The following is a 16,227-nucleotide window of genomic DNA, read 5'->3' on the forward strand; positions in this document are numbered from 1 at the left end:
GAGGCTTTATGGCCAGTGCCTGTGAGGGAGCTCAGGGTGTTCCTGCTGGTGGGGTGCGTTTAGTGAGGGTGGTGATGTCCTGGCAAGCAGCTGTTGGTTTCCCCACCGATTCTTTGTGTGAGCATCTGCCCAGAACCTCCCCAGTGTTACCAGCCATGTGGTTTGCCTTGCAAATAGCAAAGCTAAAAAAAAAAAAACCCAAAAGAAACAACAAACCTGAATTTGAGACCAATTGGGTTCAGGGTGGGTGGGAAGTACAGGATGAGTAGGAGAGGAGAATCTGTAAGAGGACAGTCCTGTTCTTGTACATAAAAGTAGAATTTGCTGGAGAGAGATGAGTGACAGCTGTTTTCGAAAGGGCTGATTGTACTCTCCTTTTCTCCTGCCAATAAAAGGCTGTGAGTAGAGGGTTCAAACTGTGAGAGGTCTGACCTGATCAGGGAGTTTTGCTTTTTCTTCAGGATTTGGGTTTGTCACATTTGAAAGTGAAGACATTGTGGAAAAAGTATGTGAAATCCACTTCCATGAGATCAACAACAAAATGGTGAGTGTCTGGGGCAGAACCTGGGGTAGCAGGGACAGAGGTGTGGGAGAGAGCAGGGCAGTGGCACAGAGGCTGGGTGCGAGGCACTTGGGTCCTCATGCATCTTCTCTGCAGCGGGGAATCAGATTGAGTCTTTTCCCAAAAATCACAGCAGTCAGTCTGGGGAAGAAGCTCACTGTATGGGGGAGAGCAAGCATAATACTGAGTTCTCAAGGAGGAGAGCTAACTAAACAAGGAATTGTACTGTGCTTGGAGTTTTTGAAGTTAAACAAAACCTTGTAGTGACCTATGAGGGGGCGGGTTTTACCTTTATTCAGAAATTAGGAAAATCAAGCTTTGAGGCTCTAATGCAGGGTCAGGTAGAGCAAGGGCAACACTACGAGGAGAAAAGCAGTGTTGGAGCTCCCCATTGCCTGTGGTGGCTGCAGAGCAAGAGGGAAGGCTGGCACCATGTGGGCAGGGGACAGCAATGCCAGAGAAGGGCAGCGGAGCAGGCTGATAGCGGTGGCTGGAGGTGGGACGTGCTGTCACGCAGGCAGCCCTGCATGACCTGCCTGTGCTCTGTGGCCGTGTCCTGTGACAGTCTGTGATCCAGCCTGTGACAGGCGAGCCTGATCCTTACTTCCCTGTGGCAGGTGGAGTGTAAAAAAGCTCAGCCGAAGGAGGTGATGTCCCCAACGGGCTCTGCACGAGGGCGGTCCCGAGTCATGCCTTACGGGATGGATGCCTTCATGCTGGGGATCGGCATGCTGGGTAAGCCCCCGGTCAGCCCTGCCGCGCTCCCCCCGCTCCCGGCCGTGCCAGGCAGCAGCTTAGAGGTTTATTCCGGGAGCGGCGGGGCGGCCAAGGGCAGCGCTCCCCGCGCGGGGCGCCGGGACCTGTTCGCGATCGCGACTTGCCCTCTGGTGGCACCTGGAAAAACTGCAGAGGTGCCACCGCTGCCCCTCGGCAGCGCACTTTGACAGCAGTTCCTTCATGTGGAATAGGATGTAACTGCAGAGCTGAGTGTGGAGTAATCTGCACCCAGGCATCTTCATCCCACACTTGTACAGGCTTTCTGATGAATTAGTTGATTAAAGAGCTGCTAAGTTTCCACTTGAAGCAGTGGTCTGTGTAAATGTCCCCACTGCCATTTAAAGACTGTTAAAATGCCCTTAAAGTTCTAGTTGAGTGTTGTCTCACTCTGTTCCCGTGCTCTCAGGTACAGCAAATACCTGGTATTGCAGGGGAAGCTATACATTTATAATGGGACTGTCTTGTAAGGAGAAGCTGGTGTCAAGCAGGCTGGGTTTTATGTCTACCAATGCTCCCAAGACAAAAGCATTCAGATAAAAATTTAAAAATTAAAACCAAAAGTAATTTGTAACCCTGTCTTCCAGAACCACAAAACCTCATGCCTAGATCTGAGAGTCAGCATGATCCTTCCAGTGTGGGTGCCGATCCTGACTTCTCTCTCTTCTCACTTTCATTGGATCCAGGACTAAGCTGACCCAAGAGCACTGTTTGCTCAGGATCATTGCTGGTGTTGCTGGGCAGGGTGTACTCAGCCTGGCTCTCAGTGCTAAGCCTGCTGAGTAGCAGTTAGTCACTGAACAAAACCCCCAAAAGGGCATTTTTCCACCAATGTTTTTACTTGACTTATTGAAGGAAAATAAATCTCCAGCCTGTGGTTTTGGGTTTTGCCTTTTCTAAGCCATCTGAATTTTAAAGCAGCAGGACTCAAACTGAGTCACTGGGAAATCCATGGACTCTTGTCCTGGAAGATCTCAAATCAAATATTAATCTGTGAGTCAATACCCTGCATTCTCACAGGCTTATTCCTATAGGTGGTCAGCTTCCTGGGGAAGAGCAGGACTTGTGCTCCTGCCTGTGCCATGAAGAAATATTCTTTGTATCTGCATTCACCAACCCTTCTAGTGCAAAAGTGACTCAGCCATTCAAATGCCCTTTCCTCCCTGATCTCCTGTTCGTAAATCCAGCTGATGCATCAGAAAGCCTTAGTCTGCAGAGCTGTGAGTCTGAGAAGGAAATCTCCATGTCCTTACATGCTTGGAACAAGGAAAAATTAAATGGGCCTGCTGAAACTCCTCTGCAGGCTCACACGTGTTGTGTACTCTGCCCAGCACTCTCCTGGGGCTTCTGCTGTTACCCCTTTCTGCTGTCTAATGCCAAAGGATGATCATGCTGCTCGTGAGCAGCCAGTTCTGCCAGCTTGCAGTAATGGAGTCCTGTTCTCTTCCCCAGGTTATCCGGGCTTCCAAGCTGCCACCTACGCGAGTCGAAGTTACACTGGCATTGCACCTGGTTACACTTACCAGTTCCCTGGTGAGTGGAGCTCCCTGCTCTGTTCTTTTGTCTGCCTTCAGGTGATGGGAACCCCTGGCATGATCTATAACCCAGGCTCTGCCCCTTTCATCCTTTCCCCTGTTTGGTCTTTCTTTAAATTGGAGATGGATGTGGAAGGAGGATTGGAGAAGCCCTGGAATAGGTGGGAACAGCTTGTCCTTCATTAGGATTATCCTCACACCGCAGTGGCAGGAAAAGCCCCAGGCTGCTCCGACGTCCTTTCTGCTGGCCTCCTCCGCAGGGCTGCTGCTGTGACACAGAAGGGCCCCGCAGCTCTGCCTGTCTCACTGCCTTTGTGTGTGTCTGTCTCTCTTTACCAGAGTTGCCACCACTCTGAAAGTAGCACAGAATGTTAAACCCCACGTGCCAGGGATCTCCTGGGCACACGGAAGGCAGATGCCTTCAGCACTGCAGTTGTATTCTGAACAGTGCCTGGACCACTCACAGCCTTCACAAAGCATCTGCTGGGCCAGGGGGCTGCAGATCCCCTGCAAACTGGGTGGTTTCAAGCTTCTAACGCTGCCATGTGCTGAGAACATGGATTCAGCGATCAATGGCTGGAACCTGCTGTGCCGCAGCTGCTCAGAGCTGTGGGGCCTCCCCTCCTGCTCTCTGCCAGGCCGGGGAATGAGGCAAAACACACTGTGCTATTGCTATTTTCTAGAGTTGTGGCAACTCTGAGCATCCCTTCCTTACTCCATCCCTCCGTGTGATGGTTGATATATGAAGTTTTGATATTAAGGGCTGGGAATGGGAAGTTTCTTCTTTGTCTGAGGTGAGCCCAGGCTGACTGGCTGAAAGTTGCTGTTGCCTCCTGGCTGTCTCCATGAATCTAGCTGTAGTGGCTTCAAGTCCCTCATTGTAAATCTGTGCCAGGCTGAGTGTGGCACATACTGAGCACCTACCAGCCTTGCTGCTGAGAGGTCAGATTGACCGGGTCACAGAGTGGTGCTCCAGGGCAGACCGGAGGCTACACAGTGATGCTTGAACTCACCCTGCCCTGGCCACGTTTATTCCAAGGATAAATGGATCCTTTCAGCCTTCAGGGCAGGAGTCCAGCACCTTTCAGCACCAGTTATAAATCAGTTTAAAGAAGACACTGACCTGGTCGCAGTCTGGTTGCAGACTGCTCCCCCAGCAGACCCCGGCTGCTGTGTCTGGGGGTCTCCCTCGGGGTGTTTGATGAGTTCCTAAGCTGTCTTGCATTTCGTTTTTAGAGTTCCGTGTAGAGCGGACCCCTCTCCCGAGTGCCCCCGTCCTCCCTGAGCTCACAGGTCAGTCCCACTCGTTTCCTAAACTCACAAGCTGGAAGGGGAGAAGGGGGCTTTGTGCTGTTTCAGTGGTGTTGCTGCTCCACAGCCTGGCGCAGTTAGACTGGAAATGTGCCTTATTTCCTCTTTCATCTGGATAAGCTCCACCCAAAGTTGGGGATGGAAAGATGGAGAGGCAATCAGAGCCATGTGTATTGCCTCTGAAGAGGGCTATGCAGGTCCTTTCCTGCTGCTTGCTTTGTTTTTTAGCTCTTTGCCCCAGGCTGTATGTAAACCAGATATGGAAGCTGCAGAGAGCAGGGTGATTTCCACAGGTCTACAAATGGCTTTAACCTGAGCTGCTGTTGCAAGGATGAAATTTGGAGTGCTGGGAGGAGGGAGAGTATGTGAATGCACTCCTGGTTACTCTAATCCCATTTCCCTGGGAAGGAGGGACTGCAGGGAATGCTTTCCCTGCTCTGAGTGGTGCAACTCCCCAGATATTCCCACACAGGCTTCCCAGGTAGGAGTGAGTGTGGTGGGACCTTGCAAAGTCCTGCAGTGCTTGTAGGGAGCTGTGGAACAAAACGGGAGCAGAGGATTGTCCTCAGTGTCCTCAAAGTTCAAATGCCCTCCAGATCCTCAGCCCCTGGGGTGTGTGCAGTGTGTTCTCCCTACGTGATGTTCCTTCTACCTACTCTCCCCTCCATGGCCATGTTTTCCCCAGCTCTGTCCTGTCCCTGGTTTCTGTCATAGAAAAGCAGCTTTGTGTAACACCCTGCTCCCCGTGTGCCATTTCATTTCCATATTGTGCCTCCTTCCCAGTGCTTCTTTGCCCCCACCTGTTTCAGGGTTTGAATCTCTCTGCAAAGGGGTATGGAAAACCTTCCTAGGAAGCTCTTCTGGAATTAGCAGTAGAAACAGGATTGAAAGGGAGTTTCTGTGGCACAAAACGACATTAATCCTCAGGGACTCTCTGTTTGTGAGGATGCTGAGGCTGGCAGCCACCAATGAACAGATTTCCCTGAGGAGGTAGGGGAAAACTAAATCCCATTTCCCTCATAACAAAACCCTTCCCTGACACCATGTGTGCAGCTGCATAAGCACCTTTGAGCCTTCTGCTTGGCAAGCAAAGCAGATGCGTGTCCAGTTGTTTATTTACACGTGTGTTTTTCTGCAAAACCCATAACATTTGTAGAGGAATGTTGGTGACTTGGTAGAATAGTTTTTCATGTCCACCCCCGACTGTCCTGTGCTCTTTCCTAGCAGAAGGGACTCACCCAGGGCCTGGCTGTCACTGGTGGCCGGGGTGCACCAGGGCTCTCCACAACAAGACATTATTAATGCTGCTGTCCTGGCTGGGTGCCACGTTAGCTTACAGTCCTGAGTGTCTCGCTGAAGTACCAGCTGGGGATCGTGGCATTCTTCCCTCCCCGCTACGCTTACCTCCTGTCAAGCAGGCGCTGTGCAGCCGCTCAGCCGGGCCCGGCTGCGGTTCCCGTGTACAGGCTGGAGTTGGCCCTGCGGAGGGCAGAGCCCAGCGAGCCGTGCGCTCGAGGGCCCTTGTGCCTTCGAGTGGCTGCAGCACACACGGGCTGTGCTTCACAGCTCTGTGAGGGGAGCCAAGAGGAGGGGATGGCAGAGGCAGGGATGCACGCACACGTGCTTTGTCACCGCTGCACAAACCTGGTGTCTCAGCAGATAAGATTGCAAAGGCAAGAAGGATTTTTCTTGGAAAAAGAGCCGGAGCTTTTGAGATGACCTTGCCTCCTTTCTCAGTAAAACCACATTCACTCATGTGTTAGGGACTTGCAGCAGGATGGGGCAGGAGGGTGGCTGCCAGCAGCCTTTCTTTCCCAGAACAGCATCTTTGGGGGTGATGTGAAGCAGCAACATGCCTGCATTGGCCCAGGGCCTGTAATGAGCGACTAACCCAGATAGAAGCCTCCTATGACGTTTGCTTGACACAGGCTGGTGCCTGCTACTAAATATTCCCTCCTAAGCTAGTCTGGGATTCAGCCTTTACGCGATTGATTTGTTCTGACCTCTTTTTATGGTGCTCTAAACAGAATCACAGTGAATTTCACATTCAAGCATGAAATGCTGACCCAGTCATTTTAAGGGCAAAGAGAAACATACTGGCTAGATGCCTCCTGCCCTGAGGGCTGAATGCCTGTGGCAGTAGAGTAGGGAATTAGAACTGCTACATATAAATTAAGACTTACTGTTTTAATTAAGCAATTTCTAGTTCCTGCTCCCTAGGTATATATTTCCCGCTTTTCTAAAATGAACAATGAGGTTTTGAGCAATCAGGAGCAAAACTCAGTGTGGGGAAAATAGTGTGTCTTGAGCAAAGAAATAGGGAGAAAAAGGCCATTAAACTGTTATTCAAGAATATTAACAAGAGACAGAAGAGGGGCTGAGCCTCAGGATCGTAAGCTTCAGCTGTTGTCCCTGAGCTGTTGCCATTCTCCACGTTTACTGCCAATATCTGGATCTGTAGCTTCAGATTAACTGCATCTTGCAAGCTTAGTAGTGACAGGATACATCTGAAATTGCCCACTTTTCATTCAGCTCTTGCACACCATGCCTTTGGCTGCTCTGGCATGTGGGCTTGACAGAGCGTGGCTCGTGCATTCCTCTGGACATTGGCTGTGCAAAAAAACACCGATAAATTCAGGGCTATGCACTTCCCTGTTGTCATCCTTTAATGTCCTCTGTGGTGCACTAAGCCAATACATATGTTTGAGCCCAGTATTTTGCAGTAGGAAATGCAGGCTCCCTTTGAGGAGTTTCCCATGTAGCCACAGTGCTCCTGAGATGCCCGTTCCTTCTTTTCAGCAATCCCCCTCACTGCGTATGGACCGATGGCAGCAGCAGCGGCTGCAGCGGCCGTGGTGCGAGGGACAGGTAACTCCACTTTCCTCCCCAGCACGGGTCCTGCCACAGAGGTTTGCCAAGGGGCTGCGGGAGGGGGGGTGGGACGGGGTTGCATTTTTGAGATCTTCACTACGTAGTTCTGCTGTCTGCTGTAGGTTCCACCCCCAGTCGCACCGGTGGGTTTCTGGGCACCACCAGTCCCGGGCCGATGGCAGAGCTTTATGGAGCAGCCAACCAGGACTCAGGGGTCAGCAGTTACATCAGCGCTGCCAGTCCAGCCCCGAGCACCGGCTTTGGACACAGCCTAGGGGTGAGTGCTCCCTGCGCCCTCTGCGGAGGAAGGGAGATGGGGAGTGGGCTCTGTCTCCATGTGGTGAGGGAGGTGAGCAGCAGCAGGGAGCCCCCTCAGCTCACAGTCTGTTTTCTAGTTAGGAAATACCACCAACTACAGGATTGGCTGTGCTACTGCTGAGCCTCAGACCTAGATGGATGGTGCAGAGTGCAGCAGCTTGCTCGGACCCCACATGCTTGGTTTCTGCTGGCTCTCTCTGATCACCACACAAAGTCCTGATCTCCAGTCCTTTCCCTGATCTAGCTCAGGCTTTCCAAGAGCCCATCTTGGCCCTGATACAGCATTCTGCAGGGCGATGTGATCTTTAGATCTGGCACCTCCAAGTGAAAACATTTACTCTGTCATCTGGGCCATGACTGAATTTGTTGTGTTAGCAATTCTTCTTCACTGTTCTTTTGTTTAAGAGTGGGGTTTTAACTCTTTCTTCACAGGGTCCCTTGATTGCAACAGCTTTTACCAATGGGTATCACTGAAGCTGGGAACCAAGGAGGCAGGAGGTAAGACAGCTTTGAACAGGAGCAGGTAATGAGAGAGAGGTGTGAGGTTCTGAGCTGGTCCCTGTGCTCCGGCTCTCAGCTGAAGCTGTGAATGTTGCTGGGGAGGCTCCATTGCCTGGTCCAGCCTGTGGGAGGAGTCCTTTGGGCAGCCTGAGCTCTCTCCTGAACCAGGAGGCTTGGCAGGTTGGGTTCCTACTGAACGCTCCCCAGGCTGGGAGTGGAGAGTGTCTTAGCGACTAGCACAAAGAGGAAGAAAATGAAGCACTGACAAAAAGAGAGAACATCTGCCAGGTTGGCCAGAGTCACAACCCAGTGGTGATATGAGAGGCAAGCTTGGCTCTTCTGTGTGGCTGGGGAAGCCTCCACCATGCAGCTGGTTGTTCTCACTGCTGCTGAGACCAGTCTCTGGGAAGTGAAGTTTTCATCTCCTACCTGGGAGAAGGGCAGAAGGACAATCTGATCAGTTCTGGTATTGGTCCTTGAATTGGCTGAGAGGGAACTAGTGAATAGTCTTTGCTTTGCAAATGTGACTGAAGTTAGCTGGTTTAACATTAAAAAAAAAAAAAAAGTTAAAAACCAGCTTTTTAAAAAGGAGGGAACAATGTCCACAGACAGGAGCCCATGGCAGCCTGGCAGGGCTGGACTGAGCTGAGTGCTGGGGAAATGACTGGACTCTGCTATGTCCCAGCCCTCACAGGGACCAGGCCACGTGGTCTGTGGGACTGGTTTCCCAGGCCTGCACATTGCCATTGGAGACAGAAACATCTGTGCCGTGCCCTGTCCCTCTGCCAGCCATGTGAAGAGCCAGACTGTGTTGGGGCAAAGTTTGGCTATTGGGTGTTTCTGTCAGATCACACCAGAAGAAAACCCCAGGAGGAAAGTTGTGCTTGTTCTAGACCCTGTCCCTTCCCTCCCCTGCTGTTTCCCGCAGATTCCCCAGTGACCTAACCGAGGACAGCGCGTGGCTGGAGGATCTGGTGAGCCTCGGGGGATGAGCCAAGGTTACCTTTCTCTTGAATCAAACTGCACACTGCCGGCTGGCTGCCAGGCTCCTGCCGCCCTGCCCGATCTCTCCCTTTGACCAGACCACACTGGACTGAACCCGAGGAGATCATCTCGCTTTCCTACTAACCACCGACGGTTTACGCTTCCCCCTCCCTGCCCCCAGCCCACTGATTCTTCTTTTATTTATTTTATTAGCTGTTAGTTTTATTTTTTTATTTTATTTTTTTATCTTTTTTGGGGGCTGCCCCTTCTTTTTGTTGTTTGCTCTTTCCCGAGCTAGTAGACATATTTTATGAATTGGCTTTGTGATTGTGTTAGGTAGTTTTCATTGAGGAGTATTTTTATTTGGCTTTGAAACTGTTTGAATATTTTCAACTCTGTTGTTGTTGTCGTCAGTGTTTTTAAAGCACGGTATGTAACAAGAATGCAGTTCTGAAGGGAAGAAAGAGACAGAGAGAGAGAGCAAAGGCTGAGAGGAACTGCTGTATTTCTATTTTTTTTAAAGAAACTGTTTTTAAATGTTTCTGTTTTGTAAATGTGAGGCTTTGAAAAGTGTGAAACTCCAAGGATCCGAAAACGTTGGACATCGCTATGGAACAAAACAAATGTATATTTTGCTAAGTGAAAAACACTATCCTTACAGCTGAAAGATTTTTTTTTTCCTAGGTTTAGTTTTATGTGGGGTTTTCTTTTTCCTCCTGTATTATATGTAAATATCGTGAGCTGAACCTGGCTGCTGCCTGCAGCCTGGCTCCAAGGAGCAGCTCCAGGTCCTGGACTTGGTGCCGCAGCGTGAGCAATACTCTCCAGCAGAATCCTGACAGGACTTTGTTCTTTTTTGTACACCTTTTACTGTAAGATTTTAAGACCTCTGATGAGATGAAAGGGGGGTGGGGGGCGGGCGGGGTGAAAGGTACCAGCCATCGGCTGTTTTGCTGAGCGGGTTAAAGCTGCTTCCAATTGCTTGATGTACAGACTCCATCCCTGGGCTCCGTAGCACCGGCTCTGGGCTGGCTTAGGGAAAGGGCTTTGCCGCTGTTGCTTGTCTTGGTTACTTTGAAAGGAATTCACTCTCCAAACTTTATCGCTTGCGTCAAGATTTCCTGGGAAAGGGGATCCTCCTCCGGAGGCGAGGGTATCGAAGGGGTGTCAGCCAGGGGAGATTTGGGTAGTTGTTCTCTGAAGGGCAGGGCTCTGGGATGGGGATTCATTAACAGGGGAGAAAAGCATTAGGGTGGTGATTTGGGGGCGGGTTAAGGGCTTCTCAGGGATTATATGAATTATAGAATTGCAGCTTCCCGTTTGCTTTACTCTGTGTTCTGAAGACTGTGGGAATTTGTCCGTTGTCCTGTGCGGGGTGATCTGGTCCCTTCTCCAGAACCTGCTAGGGCTTCCCCTGGTATGGTCCAGGCCTCTGCCAACCATCACTCTGCCAGGGGAGGCCTCCAGCAGGAATACATGGGGCAGGTTTGGGTCTGGATTTCAGTGAACCAAAGACCTTGTTAAGGGGGGTGATTAAGCCTTTTATTAAGATGCAGCCAAACTCTTTTCCCAGGGAAATAAAAGCTTCATCTTAAGTTTTAAAAATCATTCCCTCTCTTCCCCCAAACTGAGCCCCTGTAAAGGAGATGGGCATTTAGAAAAGGACTGGGAGGGCCACAGTGCCCACAGGGCCCTTTTTCTCTTCTATCTCTCCCCCGTCTGCTGGAACTTGTCCTGACTTGGGCGATGCGTTTGGAGAGTTCTGTTTAGGTAAGAAGGTACTTAACAGATCAGTACTGAAAACACAAAGCAATAATTTTTGTTACTGAGACAAGAGTCTGTATGTCTGTTTTTTTAAATATTTCCTAATTAAAGAAGAGCTGCATTTTATTTGGTTTATTTTTATTCTATATACTTCAAATTTGGGTCTGCGGACAGCGCTTTCCTCCCTCTTGGTGTATGCGCTGAGCTGCTTCCGTGCCCCCTCCAGACATCCCGGGCCAGCTGTGCTGCTGCTGGGCTGTGAGTCACTCTCTGGCCACTGCCTGGAGGCTGGGGCTCTGGTTTCAGGGTGGGCATTTTTTTAAAAAGAAATAAAGCTGTGTTTTTAAGCCAGTAAGTTATTACACTCCAGTGTTTGTTCTCTCCACACCTGTAACCCTTTTTCCAGATTTCAGTTTTAAATTCCTAATAAATTATTTGAAAACTGTCCTTCTCTGTCATTATTTGAGGGCATGAGGTTTTCCAGTGGGAGAGATTTCTGGACCTGCAGGAGTTGCATCCTGCCTTAAGGATAAAAGCCCCAGGCAGGCCTCTGACTTGTTGTTTTGCTCCCATACTTTGGCAGTGGCCAGTTTATAATGTGAGGCAGATCTGGTTTTAGTAGAGTCTCTTTGCCTTACAGAGGTTTTGTGTAAGTTTGTAGGTTCAGAAAAGGAGATAATGTGGTGTTTACAGGTTTAGCACATACCCTGGATTAAATTGACTGTGGTGGACCAAGGAAGCTGGATGTAAGAAAGTAAAATGTGGAGATGGAAAGAGTAAAGTCCTTAACAGACAAAAGAGAGAAAGGAGAATTTTAATAGTATGCAATAGTAGGGAACTCTGCAATAGGGCTTATAAAAAAAGTCTTTAAAATAATTTAAGGCTTAAGCCTATAAATTGGAACCAGTTATAGGTTGGAATGTGCTCACGAGTGTACCAAGAGACCAGTGGCTTTGTATACAGTACAGGTTGGGGGAAACCAAGAATAGCATTGGTGGAAAAATCTACCCTGCTGGGATTTTTCTCATGAGGCATTCTTGTAATACTCATGTGCTTGCTTTCCCACACTTGGTAATCCTTTTGTTGAGCTAAAAATGTAGGAAATTGTTGACTTATGATTTTAAAAAGGACAGTTGACTGGAAACTTTCTAGGAAACATCAATAATACATCAGATACTGAGAACAGAGCTAAAAGGAACCAGACTCCTAAGTTTCAGGTAAGAAAACAATTTTTTTAAAACTAAAAAGTTAAAAGCAGAGAAGACGAGAACTCTTAAGTGGATATTGAAAGGAAAGTTGGCAGATTGATCTGTGGGCAAAAGACAAAATTGGTTTTTTTCTGAACTAACTGTGGTACAGTTTGTCCTTTACATCAGCCTTTAATGTTTGCTCAATACTTGGTTAGAACACTGAGAATCTTAAATCAACTCAGCATCTGCTCAGCTGTAGGTAACCCACGAGTGGGGAGCCCCAGAAAGGGAGCTCTGGAAGAGATCAAAAGTCAGAATGGATCTGGTTGTTCAGCACCATTTCTGGCTTTACCTAGATGTCCTATGGGTATGTCAACATCCACCGGGTACTGCGGGTACCCTGGTGTAGTTTCAGACCCTGTGAGGAGGAAGGTGTCCTCATCACCCCTTTTGGAAGCTACTGGTGGGATGTGAGCCCAAAGCTTCCTGCATGAACACCCTGGTGTATTAGGCTGTTGCAGAAAGGTGGCCTTTGTGTCCTCCTCTGCTCTTAAAAGCTGAGGGTTTGTTTGGTGCTTTGGAAATCAATGCAGACGTGACAACCATGTCTAGGAACTGTATCTTGAGTGTGTAAAAATGCTAAACCCGTAGCCCTGAAAATGCCAGAGCCTCTGGGATCTAAATATAAGTGCAGTGTTTTTACTTACCCCTGACTCCAGGAAGAATTTTCTTACCTGTTTTTTGAGCTTCTTTCGAGGTTCCCAACTCTCCTCATCCCATAGCATAGAAAGCCAAAGGTTCTTAACTGTGTTCTGCATTGGTGCTGGAGAAAGAGAAACTGCTTTTAAGTCTACTTCTAAGCCTGGTTTATTTCCAATGTAGATTGCTTAAGGCCACATAAACCCAGATACTACTCCTTGTTTAAGCCACCTAAAAGTTTTCCAGGTCACTTGGCTGCTATTTTTTGCCTATTAGTAACCTCCTTCTCCTCTGTGGTTTTAAAGTAAAGAATAGCTTGATTTTTTTTTTTCAGTTGAGATCATGCCAAATGGTCATTCGATGTGAGTGGGCAACCTGTATCTTATTCTCTGAATTATACCAGGAGAACCCATGGAGAGATACAGTATTAATGATACATGGTATACCATAAAAAGAGGATGCAAGTATTAGTGGCAGGTAGTTATTAGTGTGTCAGAAACTTCCAACTTAACTACCATACTGCTATTATTTTTTAGTAGCAAGCCCTTAAAAATATCCAGATCTTTCAGGATGACTTCTAATAGTAGTACTACAAGAACTTAATAGCAAAAATCTAGAGAGCAAATATTTGCCCTTTGGGCTTTTATGGATTTAACTCAATTGGCCTTCAACTGGTCACGCCACAACCTGCCACCCACAGTCTCCGATGGAAGAAATCTGCATTTAGTAACATAAATACTGGCTGTTTTATCTCACACCCATGTCAAGGTGAGCCTGTTGTATAAAGACTCATTTCCTTTAGCACCAGTGTTTGTGTCGAGAGCTGCGAGAATGAAGTTCCTGGCCCTGCTTTTCCTGCTGTCAGGTAGGTGTAGGTGCCTTTGTCCTGGCGCTGGTAACCCCGAACCTGACTCTAACCACGCTCTGTGTCTCTCCCCAGTGGGTGCAGCCAGCGCCGAGGTCTCGCCCCGGGCCGTGTGGCTGTTCCGTGAAATGATCAAGTGCACCCTGCCCGAAAGCCACCCACTGCTGGAATTCAACCACTACGGCTGCTACTGTGGCCTGGGGGGCAGCGGCACTCCAGTGGACGAGCTTGACAGGTTTATAAGACTGCTTTTATAAACCCCTTTCCTTGCTTGTACTTTTCTGCTTCAGCTTCATCTCACCTGGCCCTGCCTATGAATGTTAACAAAACTCTCTGGCTGCTGTGAAGGAAGCTTTCTTTCACAGATGGATTCAGGGGAAAAAGATTCTGATGCCTAAGATAAAATATAATTACAGTAGCTCTTCTCTTCTGTGGCAGCACAGTGTGCTCATTCCAGCATTTTTTTGCAACAGTGCTGGGCCAGCAGCATGGATGCAACTCTGCACATTCTGCCTGATGGTTGGCCATCAACACATACAGGCTGGGCTGCAAAATGCTAGGAAATGGCATGGGCAACTTAGAGACACACAAACCTGGTAGCCAAGTCTTGGATTGTGTTGGCTGAGAGCTTGTCAGCTACCAGGCACTGAGGGGAAGTGTAAACATTGGCTTTTGCTTTTCTGGTGCTCAACAGACAACTGTGAAGATGCTCCCATAAGTACATATGTACTTGTATGATGAGCTGGCACAACTGTATCCCTTTGAGGTCCTTTGTGTCTGCCCTCCTATCACTGGATATCTTCTTTTTTTTTTTTTTGTCAAGAGCCTTGTCAAAGCAAATCTAACATATTTGTGTGTCTTACAGGTCTGTTGAACCTGTGATTCTGGTATTTTCTAACCTTTTTCTCCTTGTTTCCCAGGTGCTGCCAAGCACATGATAACTGCTACACACAGGCAAAGAAAATGGAATCCTGCAAATTCCTCCTGGACAACCCTTACACTAAGCTGTACCACTTCAGCTGCTCTGATAAGCAGATCACGTGTAGCAGTATGTCCATTTCCATTTCACTCCAGGTGTTCTCCAGCCTCTCCTAGGACAGAGCAGGGCTGTGTTACACTCACACCGCTGGGGCAGGAAGGCACAGTGCAAGTTCTTGCCAGGGGACCTGGTTGTCAGAAAGAGGGCACCTCACACAGGCACTGGAATGAGTATTCTCTATATAATCCACAATGTAAGGTTTGTGAAGATATATGGTACAGCAGAATACAGAGAAGCCTATCTAGTCTTCAGGGGATTGAGTACTTTTCTGGGAGGCCTTCTAATGGCAGTATCCAAGACATCAGCACGTTAACTTGGCATTGTTAGACAATTTCTGCCAGAAACCTCTGATGAATAGTGAAGACTTTACAGTGCTCTGAACGGAGGTAAAGAGCAGAGAGGTTGGCAAATAGGGCTGCAGTGAAGGGGCAAAGGGGCAAGGAGAGAGATGTTTGGCAGGAACACACAGCTTTCGGGGCAGTGGGTTAGTGGGCAGAAGCCTGTGCATCCCCAAAACGATGGCAGCAATGAAGAGGGTACACCGTGACAACAGAAATGCCCGCCCGAGCACTGCAGCGCCTGGGGAAGGAGTCGCGGGCTCTGACCGCTCCTCTCTCTCCTCCAGGTGAGAACAACGAGTGCGCCACGTTCATATGCAACTGCGACCGGACCGCTGCCATGTGCTTCGCCAAGGCGCCCTACAACCCCGAGCACAAGCACCTAGACACCGACAAATACTGCAAATAATCGCCTTCATGTGCCTCAGGGCGGCCGCAGGACCAAATAAACAAATAAATAACCTAAACCGAACTCCCGGCTGCCGCTCACTGCCGCGCTGAGGGGATGGGGCGGTGTGAGGGGAGGGAGGCCCCGCCCCCCTGCCCGCGGCCCTGTGCGGCGCCGCCGCGTTCGCTGATTGGCCCTTGGAGGCGGCGGGGGCGGGGCGCACCTGCTCGCGTGCCCCGCCCCTCACTGAGGTACCGGCGGGGGCTGCTGAGGGGCGGCTTCGGCTTCCCGCCCTCACCGTCCCTGCCCGCCCTCAGCTCCCCGCGGCTCCTCAGGGCGAGCGTCCCTGCCCGCCCTCACCGTCCCGCGGGCTCTCGGGGCGAGCGTCCCTGCCCGCCCTCACCGTCCCGCGGCCTCTCGGGGCGAGCGTCCCTGCCCGCCCTCAGCTCCCCGCGGCTCCACAGGGCGCTCTTCCCGGCCGCCCTCGCCCTCACCCTCCCGGCCGCCCTCCTCACCCTCCCGGCCGCCCTCCTCACCCTCCCGGCCGCCCCCCTCACCCTCCCGGGACTCCAGAGGCCGCCCTTCAAGCATTCCCTCAGCCGCCCTCGCCTCGGGCTGCCCGCGCTGTCCCTCTTCCCCGGGGCATCGCTGTGTGAGGGTCTTGAGTTTGGTGCTCCTTTCTCCTGAGGGTCTCCTGTGTGCTTCCTGTTCCAGTCAGGAGCTGCGGAGAAGGAGGTAATGTCAGCCTGGAAGGCAGGCAGCCCCTCTGAGGGACAGTATCTTGCCCCACTATCCTAGCCCTGCCAAGGTCCTGTGCCGAAGCTGTCCCCCACCCTTGGTACCGGTTTTGCTGGCAGATGTTTTTGGAGGTGTGGGTGAACTCCTGGGGCAGGTCTACACACACACCCTGCTTGTTGACAGGGCATGACGAGGGTTCTGGTTCATCATCAGAATGAACTGTTCCCAAACATGGAGCAGACCCCAAGGATGTGAGAGTGCTCTGGGAAATGAGAAACAAATGGAGAAGAACAAAGCTGGCTTGGTATGTTATTGGAAGGTACTTGCAATGTCTTCCTTCTGAAATGTAT

At 50.0% G+C, this 16,227-nt stretch overlaps 2 protein-coding genes across 5 annotated transcripts in view; both read left to right on the plus strand.

Annotated features, from left to right (window-relative positions):
- Positions 1 to 11,067, plus strand: part of MSI1 (musashi RNA binding protein 1) — a 30,497-nt gene extending 19,430 nt beyond the window's left edge. The window contains exons 8-15 of one of the 4 annotated variants that reach the window (XM_072936130.1): positions 462 to 544; positions 1,180 to 1,297; positions 2,789 to 2,869; positions 4,108 to 4,164; positions 6,982 to 7,050; positions 7,158 to 7,330; positions 7,804 to 7,869; positions 8,801 to 11,067. In XM_072936130.1, coding sequence (XP_072792231.1) covers positions 462 to 544; positions 1,180 to 1,297; positions 2,789 to 2,869; positions 4,108 to 4,164; positions 6,982 to 7,050; positions 7,158 to 7,330; positions 7,804 to 7,845 — 623 coding nt within the window. In that variant the 3' untranslated portion in view covers positions 7,846 to 7,869; positions 8,801 to 11,067. The remainder of the gene's footprint in view (positions 1 to 461; positions 545 to 1,179; positions 1,298 to 2,788; positions 2,870 to 4,107; positions 4,165 to 6,981; positions 7,051 to 7,157; positions 7,331 to 7,803; positions 7,870 to 8,800) is intronic. The other 3 variants (XM_030285598.4, XM_072936131.1, XM_030285599.4) reach the window with 3 other exon arrangements.
- Positions 11,068 to 13,280: 2,213 nt separating this feature from the next.
- Positions 13,281 to 15,223, plus strand: PLA2G1B (phospholipase A2 group IB). Its single transcript, XM_002199539.6, has 4 exons — positions 13,281 to 13,374; positions 13,450 to 13,609; positions 14,295 to 14,422; positions 15,039 to 15,223. The coding sequence occupies exons 1-4, from the start codon at positions 13,341 to 13,343 to the stop codon at positions 15,158 to 15,160; spliced, it is 444 nt and encodes a 147-aa protein (XP_002199575.4). The 5' UTR covers positions 13,281 to 13,340; the 3' UTR covers positions 15,161 to 15,223.
- The last annotated feature ends 1,004 nt before the right edge of the window (positions 15,224 to 16,227 follow it).

This window comes from Taeniopygia guttata, chromosome 15 (assembly GCF_048771995.1).
Source record: "Taeniopygia guttata chromosome 15, bTaeGut7.mat, whole genome shotgun sequence".
In the NCBI taxonomy this organism is placed as follows: Eukaryota; Metazoa; Chordata; class Aves; order Passeriformes; family Estrildidae; genus Taeniopygia; species Taeniopygia guttata.

Coding starts and splice junctions, on each gene's coding strand:
- PLA2G1B (XM_002199539.6), top strand. CDS start 13,341: ATGAAGTTCCTGGCCCTGCTTTTCCTGCTGTCAG. Junction 13,375..13,449: donor CCTGCTTTTCCTGCTGTCAG/GTAGGTGTAGGT, acceptor GTCTCTCCCCAG/TGGGTGCAGCCAGCGCCGAG. Junction 13,610..14,294: donor CCAGTGGACGAGCTTGACAG/GTTTATAAGACT, acceptor CTTGTTTCCCAG/GTGCTGCCAAGCACATGATA.